The 14,657-nt window shown below is 35.0% G+C and overlaps 1 protein-coding gene across 3 annotated transcripts in view; it reads right to left on the bottom strand.

Annotated features, from left to right (window-relative positions):
- Positions 1–14,657, bottom strand: part of DMXL1 (Dmx like 1) — an 89,833-nt gene that overhangs the window by 43,933 nt on the left and 31,243 nt on the right. For all 3 annotated transcript variants that reach the window (XM_083355894.1, XM_083355893.1, XM_083355892.1), the window contains exons 14-22: positions 14,497–14,586; positions 14,175–14,277; positions 9,307–9,423; positions 8,524–8,748; positions 6,134–7,783; positions 4,996–5,106; positions 4,317–4,486; positions 2,615–2,712; positions 942–1,107 (exon numbers count right to left, since the gene is read on the bottom strand). In XM_083355894.1, the coding sequence (XP_083212020.1) occupies positions 942–1,107; positions 2,615–2,712; positions 4,317–4,486; positions 4,996–5,106; positions 6,134–7,783; positions 8,524–8,748; positions 9,307–9,423; positions 14,175–14,277; positions 14,497–14,586 (2,730 nt within the window). The remainder of the gene's footprint in view (positions 1–941; positions 1,108–2,614; positions 2,713–4,316; positions 4,487–4,995; positions 5,107–6,133; positions 7,784–8,523; positions 8,749–9,306; positions 9,424–14,174; positions 14,278–14,496; positions 14,587–14,657) is intronic.

Here is a 14,657-nt window from a genome sequence, read left to right on the forward strand (position 1 = left end):
TCAAGACCCCTATCATTTTGGTTACCCTCTGTCTTATGCACCTTTTTCCGCTTTATTGTGTTGTTTTTCATATATAGCTGTGAAAAGAATACATGGGGCTTAATTAAGTAGGATGGCTCACCCTTGATTTGATGGCATCACAATTATACTCAGCCTATAGCAATAGCACTTAGACTTATATACCACTCCATAGTGCTTTACAGCACTCTCTGAGCATACTGCCCCCAACAACCTGGCTCCTCACTTTACCAACTTCAGAAGGATGGAAGACTGAGTCAACCATGATCAAACTTCAGGCTGTGGGTAGAGTTAGCCTGCAATATTGCAATACAGGGCTCCTTAGATTGCAAATTTGTCCTTTTTTCCATTCTGTATTAAAACATAGTTTAGCATTCTATAGTACTCTCAGTTCCTTTTGTTTTGTATAGACATTGGACAAGGCTATTCCTGTTTTCAATCAGTTTAAGTGTACTACCATATTTATATTCATATCTGACCGAACCATATTTAAGGTAAAGGTAAAGGTTCCCCCGCACATGCGTGCTAGTCGTTTCCAACTCTAAGGGCCAGTGCTCATCTCCGTTTCAAAGCCGAAGAGCCAGCGCTTGTCCGAGGACGTCTCCGTGGTCATGTGGCCGGCATGACTAGACGCCCAAGGCACACGGAACGCTGTTACCTTCCCACCGGAGTGGTCCCTATTTTTCTACTTGCATTTTTTTACGTGCTTTCGAACTGCTAGGTTGGCAGAAGCTGGGAGAACCATATTTAGATAATGCTAATAAGCATATAGCTGGTTCTTGTAGTCAGAGTACTGTATCTCACTGGACTTCATCCATAACATTCAAATCTGCTTGTACTATTAAATTATTGAGTGTGTGTAAAATACATGATTAGATGTATTGTAAATTCTTTTAATAATCTAAAAAAAACATATTACTTACCTCAATGGCATCTTTTAAGTGACCAGCCAATAAAAAAAATGCTGTAGAATGTTCAAAACGTTGCTTGCCTAGCAATGAAAAAGCATTCTTCAGTGCTGCTTTACGCCATCTGTCTTCTGTAAAATTGTTTCCAAAGAACTGTGTCATTTTAGTATCTTTTAGGGACCTGCCAATGTAATCATTTATAACTATTAAGTCACAATGTACAATTTATATTTATCAAATTTTTAAAATCAAGCTGCTGCTAAAATTCTACATGTGCAATTAGAAATGGCCAATATTTAACTTGGGTACTGTGCTTATGATACAATAAAAATGTTCATATGAAATGCCATGGTAAAAATAAGCCATCAGAAGATATTGAAATAAGGCACATAAAATAATGTTTTTCAAACTTTTGGTAGTTACAAACTCCTTGATAAAAGATTTTGAAGCTGGGAGGATTGCCCAGTTAAACAAAGCCCCTACATTCTGGTCCTTAAAGAGTATGGGACTTCACATTCATTTATGTCTTTCCATTCCCTTCATTTATATTCTTTTAAACCAAACTTTGATTCCAACATTTCAATCCAAATTTAAGTTTTTATTTATCACTTGAAATTTTATGGACTCCATACCATATAACAAGTGAGTTCTTCCATAGAAACCTCTTTAATATCACTGAGGATTATTCTGTTTCTGTTTTGTATATGGTGACTCATATCTGGCTTGATAGCAGATAGTCTGTGTTTTAGTTGAGGTTCTATATCTAATCGTTTCCTTTTATTATTTTGTATTTCTATTAGTGCCACAAAAGTACAGCCTCAAGTAAAAATGTGGAAGTTGTCTGGCATCAAACCTGGATTGTCTAGCACAGGGGTCCCCAACCCCCATTCTGTGGACCGGGCCGTGGCATACCAGCAACCTGTCTGCACAAGCAAAGCCCCATCCGTGGGATGCAGGCAGCACACAAAATCATGCCTCCTCTGGTCCAGGGAAAAACCTCTCTCTACATAACTGGTCCCTGATGTCCCAAAGGTTCGGGAACTCTGGTCTAGCAGATGAAGAGGGTGAAATTCAACTTTGCAAATGCCTCATGAAATACAGTCATATTGCACTTAAATTTCTCTCCTGTATTTCTGAACTTTGCTCAGTGTTGTTTCAAAGCAATAAAGGGAAAGCATGTAACTCACAGGGCCTGCTTAAAAACACAAAGTATGGAGTTCTTTTCTGACAGCTGTAAAACATTTGTCCACTGTTGGAAGAAGTATGTAGTTAACAGTGGCGAGCCAGCTTGGTATAATACTTAAGGCATCAGGCTAGAAATTATTAACATGGAGGAACTATATATTTATATTATTAATTATACTGTCATATCATGTCATATTATATTATATTATTATATCCCTGAAAAGGGCCCAGCAGTGTTGATATAAATTATTTAGTAGTTCTAAGCTAACTTGAGTTCAAGAATTGAGATCCTGAGGAACTTGAAAAATGTTAGTACATAAAGGACATTAAGGAACAACCTCTCTCTCTCTCTCGATAGGTTTATCATCTCTCTCTCTCTCTCTAGATTGTTCCTTAATGTCCTTTATGTACTACTGGAATATCTGTTACTTCTACCAAGTAGTAGTAATGCAAGAAAACTAGTTGCAATATATACTGTATTAAATTCTGCTATAAAATTGTACCTGTATAGTCCCCAAATTACAGCCTTTTTTTTCATTGCAAGATAGAAAATGGCTGCATCCAGAGGGTCATTGTTTCTTTGAAAGGCTGCTTTAGCGACCTGAAAGGATAATAGCAAATGCTGTGGTTACAAATGTAGTATTTTGTCATAGTTATGTTCAGAAAAATTCTGAGCAATTACTGAAATAATTTATATTTAATATACAGAAAAAGCTAAACCAACTCTATTTATAAAACACATATGATTTTTCTTTAGAGGTGTAACCATTATTTATAAAAAGTAAATTTTATATTGTATGTGGATAAGAGATTTACTTTCTAGCAAGCCTCTCGGATTTCAGGCTTAGTATAAAATTAGAGAACGCCTTCTTTCCCTTGATCAACTGCTTGTATGAAATCTGATGCATTCCCGTGAATGCAGTCTCTGATAGCTCATAGTTACTCTGCTATTGCTTAAATAAAGGGGTGATATAAATATGAGAAAAGCAAAAGTTTGCTCTGAATACATTCATGCCTGGTAATTTTGAAACCTACCATCAGAGTTATATAAATTTATATAATTTATAGTTATAATTTTCATCTTGTCTTAAATTGATGAGGACTCCATATCTGGTCATGGGGAGCACTAACTGACCTGAAGGAGTCTAGGAATAGTTGAACATCTTACCAAAATAAATCCAATTAACATTTCTGCTGCTTAAAAAAAATAAAGCATAGTAAACATTGCAGACACTATATCCATATAAGTTAAGACAAATCATGAATGGGTTAGTTCAGGGGTGTCAAACTGCCAGCCCGCAGGCCAGATGCATCATAGCAAAACCACACCCACCCCATTGCCAGTAATGGCAAAAAAGGTACGATACGTCGTAACACGTCACGTGACGTTGCATGTTTCAAAACCCCTGGGTTAGTTCAAAAGGTGTATGTCTATCCTTCAACTATCTAGGTGGGACATTCTAGTAAGAAATCTCAGCAGGTAGCTCTACTTTGTCCACCTTGTTTGGATTTGACTATAAGCAGGTGACACCTTGTTTTTACTTGTAAAGGAAATCATTTGGGGATGTAGATTGGAATTTTGGAACAAACAGTGCAATTTTTTCTGTAGGAAAAAATATGGCTGTGTGCATGTAGTTATCAGAAATCAAGCTGAACAAAAAGAAGACTACTTTTACTTTACAAAATTCATTGGGTGAATCAGTAGTTAAATAAATATAAGTCCTCTTTAGTTCATCTGGTTGTTCACTGCCATTTCTTAAAAGTATATCTATTAAAAATAATTAAAATTTATGTTTCTACTTACTACTTCTACTTACTCTCTCTTTTATAAAAATAAAGCCAGATATAATTATGTCAACAGTTCAAGTGCAAACTTCAGTTTTGTTCAAGGCATTTGTTCCTTTAATATTAATCAACAGGTGTAAAACTGGCAGACAAAATTATCTGCAGCGATACTGTATGATTATATTACTTATAATATGTGACTACAGAAGATAAACTATATACAAACCAACAGTAACAAAGGTAGAAATAATGCTCATGGGAAGCTTTTTCATGGAAGCATTCCTTTTCAATCTTTTTTCTAATCCATATTCAAAAAAACCATTCTGCTTTTAAAAAAATCTGAAAAATATAACATCCACTCTAATATGTAAATAAAACATACAGCAAGATACAAGCTAGTTTGTTATAAACTGTCTTTACCTTCTCAATGCATCTGCGCAAATTATGGGTATTTCGAACCCACCATCCTATTCCCATAGCTCTAAGTTCTGACCATGTTGGATCACCTTTTTGTATTGCAGGAAGCATGTTTAGAAGTTCTTCTTCTGCAATAGAGTGAAACGCCCAGGCAAAATGACTCGAAGACAAACCTGAAATAATCACAAGTAATTATTTCATAATTATTTTTTATAATTGATAAAACAAAATAAAATAAAATATATTACCATAAAATATTTAGTGATTCTTTTTCTGATACTTAATTTTTTTAAAAAAAGAAGTTGGTGACATGAAATAGAATACAAAAAAATGTTGTCATAATTTGTGTGATTAATTACTTGCAAATAGCTAACACTTAAAAAGTTGTAAAACACAAATATTTAAGCCTGTATGCCAAAATTAAAACGAAAACTAAGGTCCCCGTACTTAACTGTTTAAAGATACATCTACACCCACAAGACTTAATGATCCTCTCCTGGAGCAAAAAGAGTTAAAAGTCAGAAAAACCTGTAATATTCAACTGTTCATTGCATCTCTTCATTATCAGGACTATTCCAAAGGTTCTCCATCTCAGAAGCTCACATTTGATCAGAAACAACCCTAGTTATATCTAAAATATTGTTCTGTTTTGCATTGTTTTGCAGAATGAAGAAAGTATTACCTTGATGTAGTAGCTGAGCTCTGTGAGCAGGTGGCAGAGAAGTTGTCATAAAAGTGTGAAGACGAACTGCCAAAAGAAACTTCAAACCACATTCATCAAGTGTTTCTCCTCCTATGAATGAAGATTTAGTCTATAAAATGAAATTCTTTAAACAAAATTCTATTATCATTTTCCATATTTTCCATTATTTATATATTTTAAGCCTTGTTAGGCATAGTTTCACAATATAGAGAACTGTAACAAATGGATTTTAAAGCAATCAAAAATTAATTAACATAATATTTAGTAACATAGCAGACAAATAATGCCCTACAATATTTATTTTATTTAAAATCAATATTACTAAATTCAGAAGAAAATGTCACTGTGAAGCTAAAGGTTGCCCCATAACTACTGCAGTATATGGAAATTTGCAGTCCATATAGACAAAAAGGTAGGTCTTGTAGCTTTCAAACTTCAAACCTTTAAACAAAATGTTTCTATTTGTACACTAGGTAAAATACTTTCCTAGGAAGTAGTAAACTTAATGCTAAAACAACAGTAACTACTGAACACAGATAGAAAAAGAATTTAGAGAATTTAGTTGGACTAGATGACCTCCAAGATCCCTTCCAATTTTTATTTTTATTATTGATCATCGCACAGTCAGCCAGATGTTCAGACTGGATTTGGCATTTTTGTCTACCTATTGAGTCCTTACCAAGGACCTGGAATAGGCAGATGTGGATGTTTGATGGTATTACAGATATCATTGCAGGATGGAAGCAGTTCCTAGTAAGGCCGCCTTTTGCAATTGACTAATGGCGATGATGATGATTTATTTTCTTTTAATTAAACTACAGTATTAATTTTCTTTGGGTTCCCAAATCAAACTTATATTTTATTTATTTATTGAATTTCTATATCCACCCATCTCAACCTGTGACTGTGTGGCTTACAGTTCTAACTACCAAATTTAGTCTACTGTATCATTAAATTTCATAGAAGCCAGTAGCCTTCATAATTGATGTATTCTTTATGAACAGTGCCATCTAATAATGTTTAGAAGTTTTATTTATTTATTTATTTATTAAATAGGTAAGTAAGTATAGACAGGAGTGTTAAAAAGAAAATCTGGATTAGTTATTACAAAACTTACCTTTGCTTCTGTCTCTGCTTTCTCCTATATCAGTACTGGTAATGGCAATTGTATCAGCTAAAGCCATCAATAGCATCTGTTCCATCCTGGTAAGTCCTGGTAAGCTAGAGTGAAGCAAGTGCCGAGAAAGAACTTGGGCATGTTCTTGTCCAAAGTAGGTTGGATTATACTGAGAAAGATCAATAACTTTTGGCTTTTTGTCATCTTCATCTACTTCAATTGTACTTAGTTCATCTGTATACAGGCTGGAATTTTGAAACAGATCCTCATAATTTTCATCAGTCGTATGTTTGTTAGCGTTTTTTGGAGTATTTGACTTTTCAGTACAAGCATAGGAACATTCTTCATCAGCAGCAAGCAATGCATACAAAGGAAGAGGTGGAACAGAATCTATTTCTGTATAGTCTGTTATTACACATCTGTTAAATGTCATAGGGTCTCTTGTACTGCTCCCACTAGCACAGATTGAGAGAGAACGGTACCTTTTCTCATGGCAGGGGTCATTTATAGCAATAACTTCTCCAGCAATGGATTTGACCAGATGAGATAAAATGGCCTTTGCTCTACGTACTTTCCCTAGATCCATGAGTTCCAAAAGTTGCACAGGATGATACTGAGGTAAAGTAGGACATAATGAATGAGCTGCTTCAAAAAGACCAGAATCTTCCGTCTCCAGTGACAGATCAAATACAGTTCGTTTCCCACCAAGTTTTTGAGCAAAGCTAGTCATGGATCTGGTTAATGTTCGTTTTGGTGGGGGAACACCATACGACTGGCTGTGTTTAACTAAACTTGTTATGGATGGTGTACTACCACTGTAAGAGTCTGCAGTAATGGGATCTTGCTTTGAAAATGGCTGCCATTGAGAATAAACATGCATTTCACAATCCATGCCAACTACAAGGATGCCATCACGAACCCAAGACAAAGAAACTGGTAAAGGAGGTGACCCCTCTACTGATGAGACCAAGTCCACACATCGTAACAGTATAAATCTAGATGTACGAGAGGTTTTAGCAATTTCCCATACTGGCAGTACAAGCATTTCCTTGGTACTTTGTTCCTGTATTTTCCCAGCCAACTGACCAAACATATAAAGCTTTGAACCAATGCCTACTGTTAATATATGAGAGCCATCTTCCCTAGACATCCAGTCTAAATGAACCAAATGCTTTGTTCTGGATGTTAAGTTCTTATTTCCTATTGCCACTGAACTACTATTGACACTCAGAGAATCCAAAGTTAGGTTTAGTTCATCTAAATGAAGCGTTTGTTCCAAGTTCCAACAAGAGCCTCCTGAAGATTCACATTCAAAAATGCCGACATTCACAAAAAAATCTTGAGAATTACTATTTTGGGGTGGTGTTCGCTTGTATGCCACAGCTAAACGATTTGTATGAGCACAGCTAATTTCAAGAGGTAAGCCAGACACTTCAAGGGCACTGCTACTAAGATGTCCATCTTCAATAAGCAATGGCCATTCTTCCCATACATATGTAGCACTGTTCTTAGTACTCTCTGGTTTGGATAATACATCTGTTTCCTGTGCCATTCTACACCTCCAAAACCTCACTTTCCCATCTGAGCAAAGTGTTGCAAGAAGATAAGGAGTTTGGCGGACTGGATAAATTGAAGAAGAACTTAAGTGACCTAAGATTAAAAAAAAATCCTTAGAATACTTACTAGAGGAAAAAAATCAGTTGAATATGAAATTTTTAAGCAATTTTGTCAGAACTTAAAAAGAGCAAAGTTTAGTTTATAAATCCAACAGTTTACTGTTGTAACACGGTGGAACCTTTAAAGCAGTTTTAATAGCTGTTTTTATATTAATTTTTAAAAAATATTAGGCTTTCAAATACTTTTATTTATTTATATTTATATATTTATTTTATTTATTTATATTTATATACCGCCCTATTCCCTGAGGACTCAGGGCGGTTTACAGGGAATTAAAAATCCAAAATACAAAAATTAAGAACCAAATTAAAAAATATTAAATTGACCCTGTACTCAATTAAAAAGAACCCCAAATTAAAAATTTCTCCTCAGTCTGGGCCCGAGAGCTCGAAGAGCCAGGTCTTCAGGCCCCGGCGGAATGATCGGAGGTCGGGGGCAGTTCTCAGCTCCACCGGCAGCTGGTTCCAGAGGGCAGGCGCTCCCACAGAGAAGGCCCTATCCCTGGGTGTCACCCGCCGGCAATCTCTTACTGGCGGGACCCTGAGCAGACCCTCCCTGTGGGAGCGCACTGGGCGAAGGGCGTTTGATGCCGGCAGCAGGTGTTCCCTCAGATATCCCGGACCCAGATTTAATAAAACTCTGAAAAAAAGCTTACATGAAAGTCAGTTAATACATAATTTCCTCTTACCCTATTTGTTTTTTAATTTACAAACCTGCTGATGGTTTAATGCTTACTATCTCCACTCCTTCTGGTAAATTCAGTTCTTGACTATAGACAATTTCTGAAGAAAGAACTAATTGGCTGGTGCTCTGAAGATTATCTCTGCAAACTTGGTATTTCTTTGCAAAGGAACTGTGAAGCTTTTCTTGGTCCGGAGAAGGAGAATATAATTGCTCTTGAGATGCTGTTTCAGAAGCTTTAGGAGATATTTTTTCATCTACAAAAATTGGGATATTTTATTTAATGTTTATTTAAAATACAATCAGGTCTATGAAATTTCAAGTTATTCTGAAATTACAATAATAACTAAATTCTGTGCTTATATCAACATATTTATTTTTCTACTACTTCTACTACTTTCATTGCCATCTCTTTCTATATGGAAGTTTGATTGGCAGTTTTGGGATTCTACATGCTTGTAATAACCTTCTACTTCCTAATTCTTATGGATTAGTGCACCACCAAATACTAGTGCATACACTGTCTATTCAGTCTTAGACACGAAAGAGTTTTGAAATATTATTTTACTTTATTAATAATTTGCCTGTGCCTTTAGTTGAAATGTGTAAAATTTATGAGACAATGACAAAGAACAGCTAAAAACCATACTTATGTGTTTTTGAAAAAGAATTCAGAGCTTATAGAACACAGAATTGAGAAATTCAATAATAAATACTTAATGAACTTATCCCGCAATTACCAAATTAATAAATTATTCAAGAAGCATACTTTATAAATTCTTACATACGATATTTTGCAAATATTTAGAACATACCCACTGAGACTGGCAGGGATTTCAAATGTAATTTCCACATATGTAACAGTGAGCAGTTTTGAGTATATTCAATTACAATTAAATAAAATTTTTCAGAAAATCCATTTTTCTGATATCCTGCAAAAAAAAAAAAAAGTTTTCAGTACAACACAGCAATTAAGAATTTCTCCAGCTATTTACTGTTGCTCCTTTGTATGTTATGCCAAGTTTAAATATGTGAAATTATCCAACTTTTACAGGTTTAATCACATGTCAAGAACATTTAGGTTAGGTTATTTAAGATAGTCAGCTTTTGAAGACACAGATAACTCTGTTCAGAGGCTGTCTTAACACTTGCCTTTGGAAACATGTTCATACTGATCAGAGCTTAATTACAGGTAAGACTTCAACTTATAACCAATTGTTTAGTGATTGTTTGAAATTACAACAGTGACTTACGACTGGTCCTTATGTTTTTACATTCATCATAGCATCCCCATGATTATGTGATCCAAATTCAGGTGCTTGGCAACCAACATTTATTTACAACAGTTGCAGCATCCTAGGGTGTTGAGATCTCCGTCTGCTATCTTCCCAATCATTTCTGATAAGGGGAAGCCATATTCACTTAAAACCATGGGATTCTCTTTACAACTATTGCAAAAAAAAGTCCTAAAATTGTGCATGATTCACTTAACAACAGCCTTGCTTAGCAATTGAAATTCTATTACCAACTGAGATCCTAAGTGAAGGGCTACTTGTGTACAGTATTTACTTCGGAGAGTATTGTCTCAGTTAGAGAGAAAATGTCTACCTTAAGGAAGAATCCACTAAAGAATCTCTATTTAAAATTATTATCTAATTTACTCTTTATAATTAAGATTTTGACAAACATTGTGGCTTTCTGACAGCTTTGAATCAATTGGATTAATTTTGTTTCCATCCCAATTTTTTCATGTCCTTGGTTCATTAATTCTTTGAGTTAGCTTCTAGATTATTTATATCAGATAATGGATTGGGTTTATGAGTTTTGATCTTTTAAATAGTAAATCTGCTGTTCTAGATTTATTTATTTTGTGTTCCTTTGAGTCAGTCTCAACTCCTGATGACTGCCTGGACTAGTCCCTTGGCAAGGTTTTTCAGGAATGGTTTGCCATAGCCTCTTTCTTAGGGCTGAGAAAGGACTAGGTTCTAGTCCTGTCTTAGGGACAAAGCCAACAAGTTGACTAGTCCAAGGACACCTTGCTGGTTTTGTGCCTAAGGCAGGACTAGAACTCATGGTCCTCTAATTTGTAGCCTGATGCCTTAACCACTACACCAAACTAGGTCTTGCAAATTGATTTTTAAAGGAGTTACAGTTCTCTACAGTTTATAATTCAAAAGTCTTCTTGGAACTAGTTGTGCAACTACAGTGGTCTAAAGGCGTCAGTGGGACTTAATGTCCATTATCAGATTAGATTAAATTTATCAGATTAACTTTATTAAACAGAGCTGAAAATTGGCCTTGTTAATGTATGAACTCCTCACAGATGGTTAATATTATTATGTTATGTTGTATGCAGGGCCTACTTTAAGGGTTATGAAATAGTTGATATAGAATGCAATGACTAACACTGAAAAATAAAATAAATTTTCACCCATGTCGCTCCCGTTGTATATTTCTAAATGGTTTTTTAGAGCTATAAATGATGTAGATCAGAAAAGTGCAACTGGTTCAAAAACAACATGAGCATTTCAAAAGTATACTCACAAACTGTCAGACCCAAAGTGGCTGAGACTTTTAATTTTTTTGTTTCTATGTTTATTATTTTTAAATTGCAAAGCTAAAACATAAACCTTTAAAATTAACTCCTGAAGACATAGGGACCACAAATGCTCTCAGAAACACTTAGGCAAAAAACATTTCCCACACAAAAACCGAAATCCCACATTTGCACTTAATGTAAAAAAAACCACATCATAAATATCATTTGATGCTGAAAATAAGTTTATAATACCAATTGGATATAGAGTAAGTGAGATTGAAGGAAAACAAAGAGTGAATTGGCTACTTTGTCTGCCTATAAGATTCTAAATAAAAACTAAACAATTCATGGCTTAGCATATTTTGCTGCTACTTGAGATTTGCACTGAGATTGCAGCTAAAACTGATAACAGTCTGATAATTTTCTAATTATGCACAGAGCATTATGTTTAATTTAGTCTAGAAGTCAATGTGACTTGAGAAAGGAGCTGCTGTAGCTGCTGGACCAATTTTAAAAACACTAACAGTGGCAACCTGCAGCACAGGGTACGTCTATATTTACATTCAGAGGAAAATTAGTTGCTTCTTCCTATTTATACTTCTCATCTTTGACTAATGTATAGCACATGGTAAGAGGGAAGATAAAATGATTGTACTATTTCAGATTACAGACAAAACCAACTTCTGAAGTTTAATCTATTTCTTATGTTAACATCTGTGCAATGAAATAAAAGGTAACAGGAAAGAAATGAGAAACATTTTTCTCAATGTAATGTCTAATTTAGCTGATTCTAGAAAAAATAGTATCTTTTGTACACTCTTGAAAACTATTTTGAATCTAAACAATTCTTAAGAATGAAATATTCTTAATTTGGACTTTTACTGTTTGCACTGTTGTGTGTTTTGAAAAATAGATTATTTAGAATCTAGTTATGTTGCACTTCAGTCTTTAAATAATTAACCTAATATATACATAACAATATATGATGTTTTCCATGGTGAGCTTAACATCAATAACAACATTTATTAAAAAGGCTAAAATAATTGCTGGTGGTATTATCTGTATATTAAAATTTTGAACAAGCAGTGATCATGTATCCTAGCAAAAGATGTTACATATGTGCATAAGCATAGTCAGTAGCATATGCCTTTTTAAAAATATCAAACATGCAAAGAAACAAAAATAAGTCCAAAATATCTGTATTACATCCAGAAATGCCAACTTTGCATATTTCTCATCCAAAACTATGGCACCCTAAGGATACCTGCATACATGCAAATGCTTCTCTGGGATCAGTAACGCAGCAGGGATTGCTTTTTCCTTCCAGTAACATATACCTAAAACCAGTTTATTGCATTTGGCAATTGTACTAAAAAAACATTGTCAACCAATATAATTCATTTAATTTGAAATCAAGTGAAAAACTGATTTAAATTATTTTATTAAAACAAATTAATGGCAATTATTTTATAAGAAGCTGCCTCAAACAAAATGAGTTTGACATGCCTGCTCTAGATAGTTGAATGCTCCAGAATAAATTCTAGACCAGGTCTGTACATGCAGCCTACCAAGCACCCTTGGACAGAGCACAGACTTTTAAAAAAAAGTAATACAATCACCACCACTGCCCTGAAAGTCATGTTGCCTAGTGCCTCCATGGCTTACCATGACCACAAGCTCCAACACTGTAGATGCTCCTCTAGTCACCAAATCATTGATTAGCCCACCAGCATTCCTTTGCAGACCACAAAGATTTTTAATTTATCAGTGTGTGCCTTTCCCTTCTACAAGTTGCACAGATCTCTTCTAGATTTTCCTCTTGCCTTTCCGAGTTAACTCCTTGGTGTGTCATTGAGCAAGAATTGACTTTATAAGAAAGCATATTATCATTTGATGTATATTTAACATATGTTCTACCTTTATTTACCAATTATATAATATTTGTATGCAATACACATGGCAAGGTTTGGGGCAATTTACAATAGAAAAAAATATATTTTTAAAATCATAAGATTAAAACATAAAAGCAGGGCTTTTTTTCTCATAGAACGCTCAGAATGGTGTTCCGGCACCTTTTTTTGCACACACACAAAAAAGCTTTTGCAGAAGCTATGCTACTCCCTCTATTGGCTTTCAAAAGACTATTGGCTTTCAAAAGGCAATAGGAATTGCTGCTGAGCACGCCAAAAGACCTGGCTGGCAAACATTGCACCGGCTAGTTGTCTGCAGCGAAAGCGAGTAGGCAGGAACTTTGCATCCATCCCTGCTGCCCAACTACACCATCTCAACTAGGTAAGTGAGGACAAGGAGTGGGAGGTAGGTTCTGCAGAGTCCATGTGCATTCCTTCCTTGTGCTCACCCGTGTCAGCCAGGCTGGTGGCCTACCTGGTGCTGGACCTGCGCCACCGTTGCCTCGCCCTGCATGCCTAAGTGGCCGCCCTGCATTGCCTGGCCCGCACCGCCTCTGCTGCATGCCCCGCGCAGCCCCGCCATATAGAGCGGGCCCTGCTGCTCCCACAGCACCAGCCGCGCCGGCTCTGGCCCCAGGGGGGAAGCCAGCCACCAACACCCCTCACACCCATGACTGCAGCAGTGCTGCCCCACCCCACCCTCCCCCGCCTCCTGCGCCTGCCAAGATGAGAGTTCCAGCACCTTTTTTTTTTTTTTTTACAAAAAAAGCACCAAGAATAACATATTGAATTTGGTAATATTTGCCTGGTGTGACTCTTTTTCTATGTTGTTTGAATAAAAATGAACTTAGGAAGGAGGAAATCTTTGACAGATATGCCTAATATCTAGGATGTTAAATCTTTTTAAGTGAAAAAAACTTATTTATATTATTATTAAAATTTCTATCTTTCTGTTCCCAAAGTGCACAAGAGAAATTGAAAGTTATAAAATCTAAAAATAAAACACAGCAATTAAAATTAGGGATAAAATTGTATATATCAATACTTTCCCATTTCAAAGAACAGGTAGAATTAAAACTCTTATTTGTATCAAAATTATTAATATTTTAGTGTAGAAAAAGAAATGTAATTGATTATAAAATGTATTAATTGTTTTACTACAAACATAATGTTACAAGCAAAAGTGCTTAATACACAATAAATTTTAATTAAGATTTAAAGTGTATATACTTACCAGGATCAAGTGGTATTGACTCTTTTTCTGAGAATCTATTCTCAAGATTATTCGTAATGAAATCTTCTTGAAAAACATGAAGTAGCTGCATTTTCTCACCATGCTAAATTAAAAACAGGTACATTTTAAATGTAATAAACAGAGTGGCAACAATCTAAATACAGTAAAAAAGATTTAAGTTAATTAGTTTATAATATAAAATATTAAATACTTGGCTAACAATAAACACTTGGCTAACATTGTTTTTTGCTGTTTTTTATTAATCAATATTTTACTGAAGTAGTTAAAATAAAGCATAAGACAAAAAAATGGTAATACTTACCAACTCTGTAATAGAATTCAGTTCTACAATGCAACCAGGTCTAGCTGTAGATTGCTGACTTATGATGTTAAAAAAATTGCCAAAGTATTTCTGCAGTTAGTAACAAAAGCCAGTAATTAATTGTCATGTAATTATATTAATTTCACTAATTTCTTCATTTT

The sequence above is a fragment of the Vipera ursinii genome, assembly GCF_947247035.1.
Source record: "Vipera ursinii genome assembly, chromosome: 2".
NCBI lineage: Eukaryota > Metazoa > Chordata > Lepidosauria > Squamata > Viperidae > Vipera > Vipera ursinii.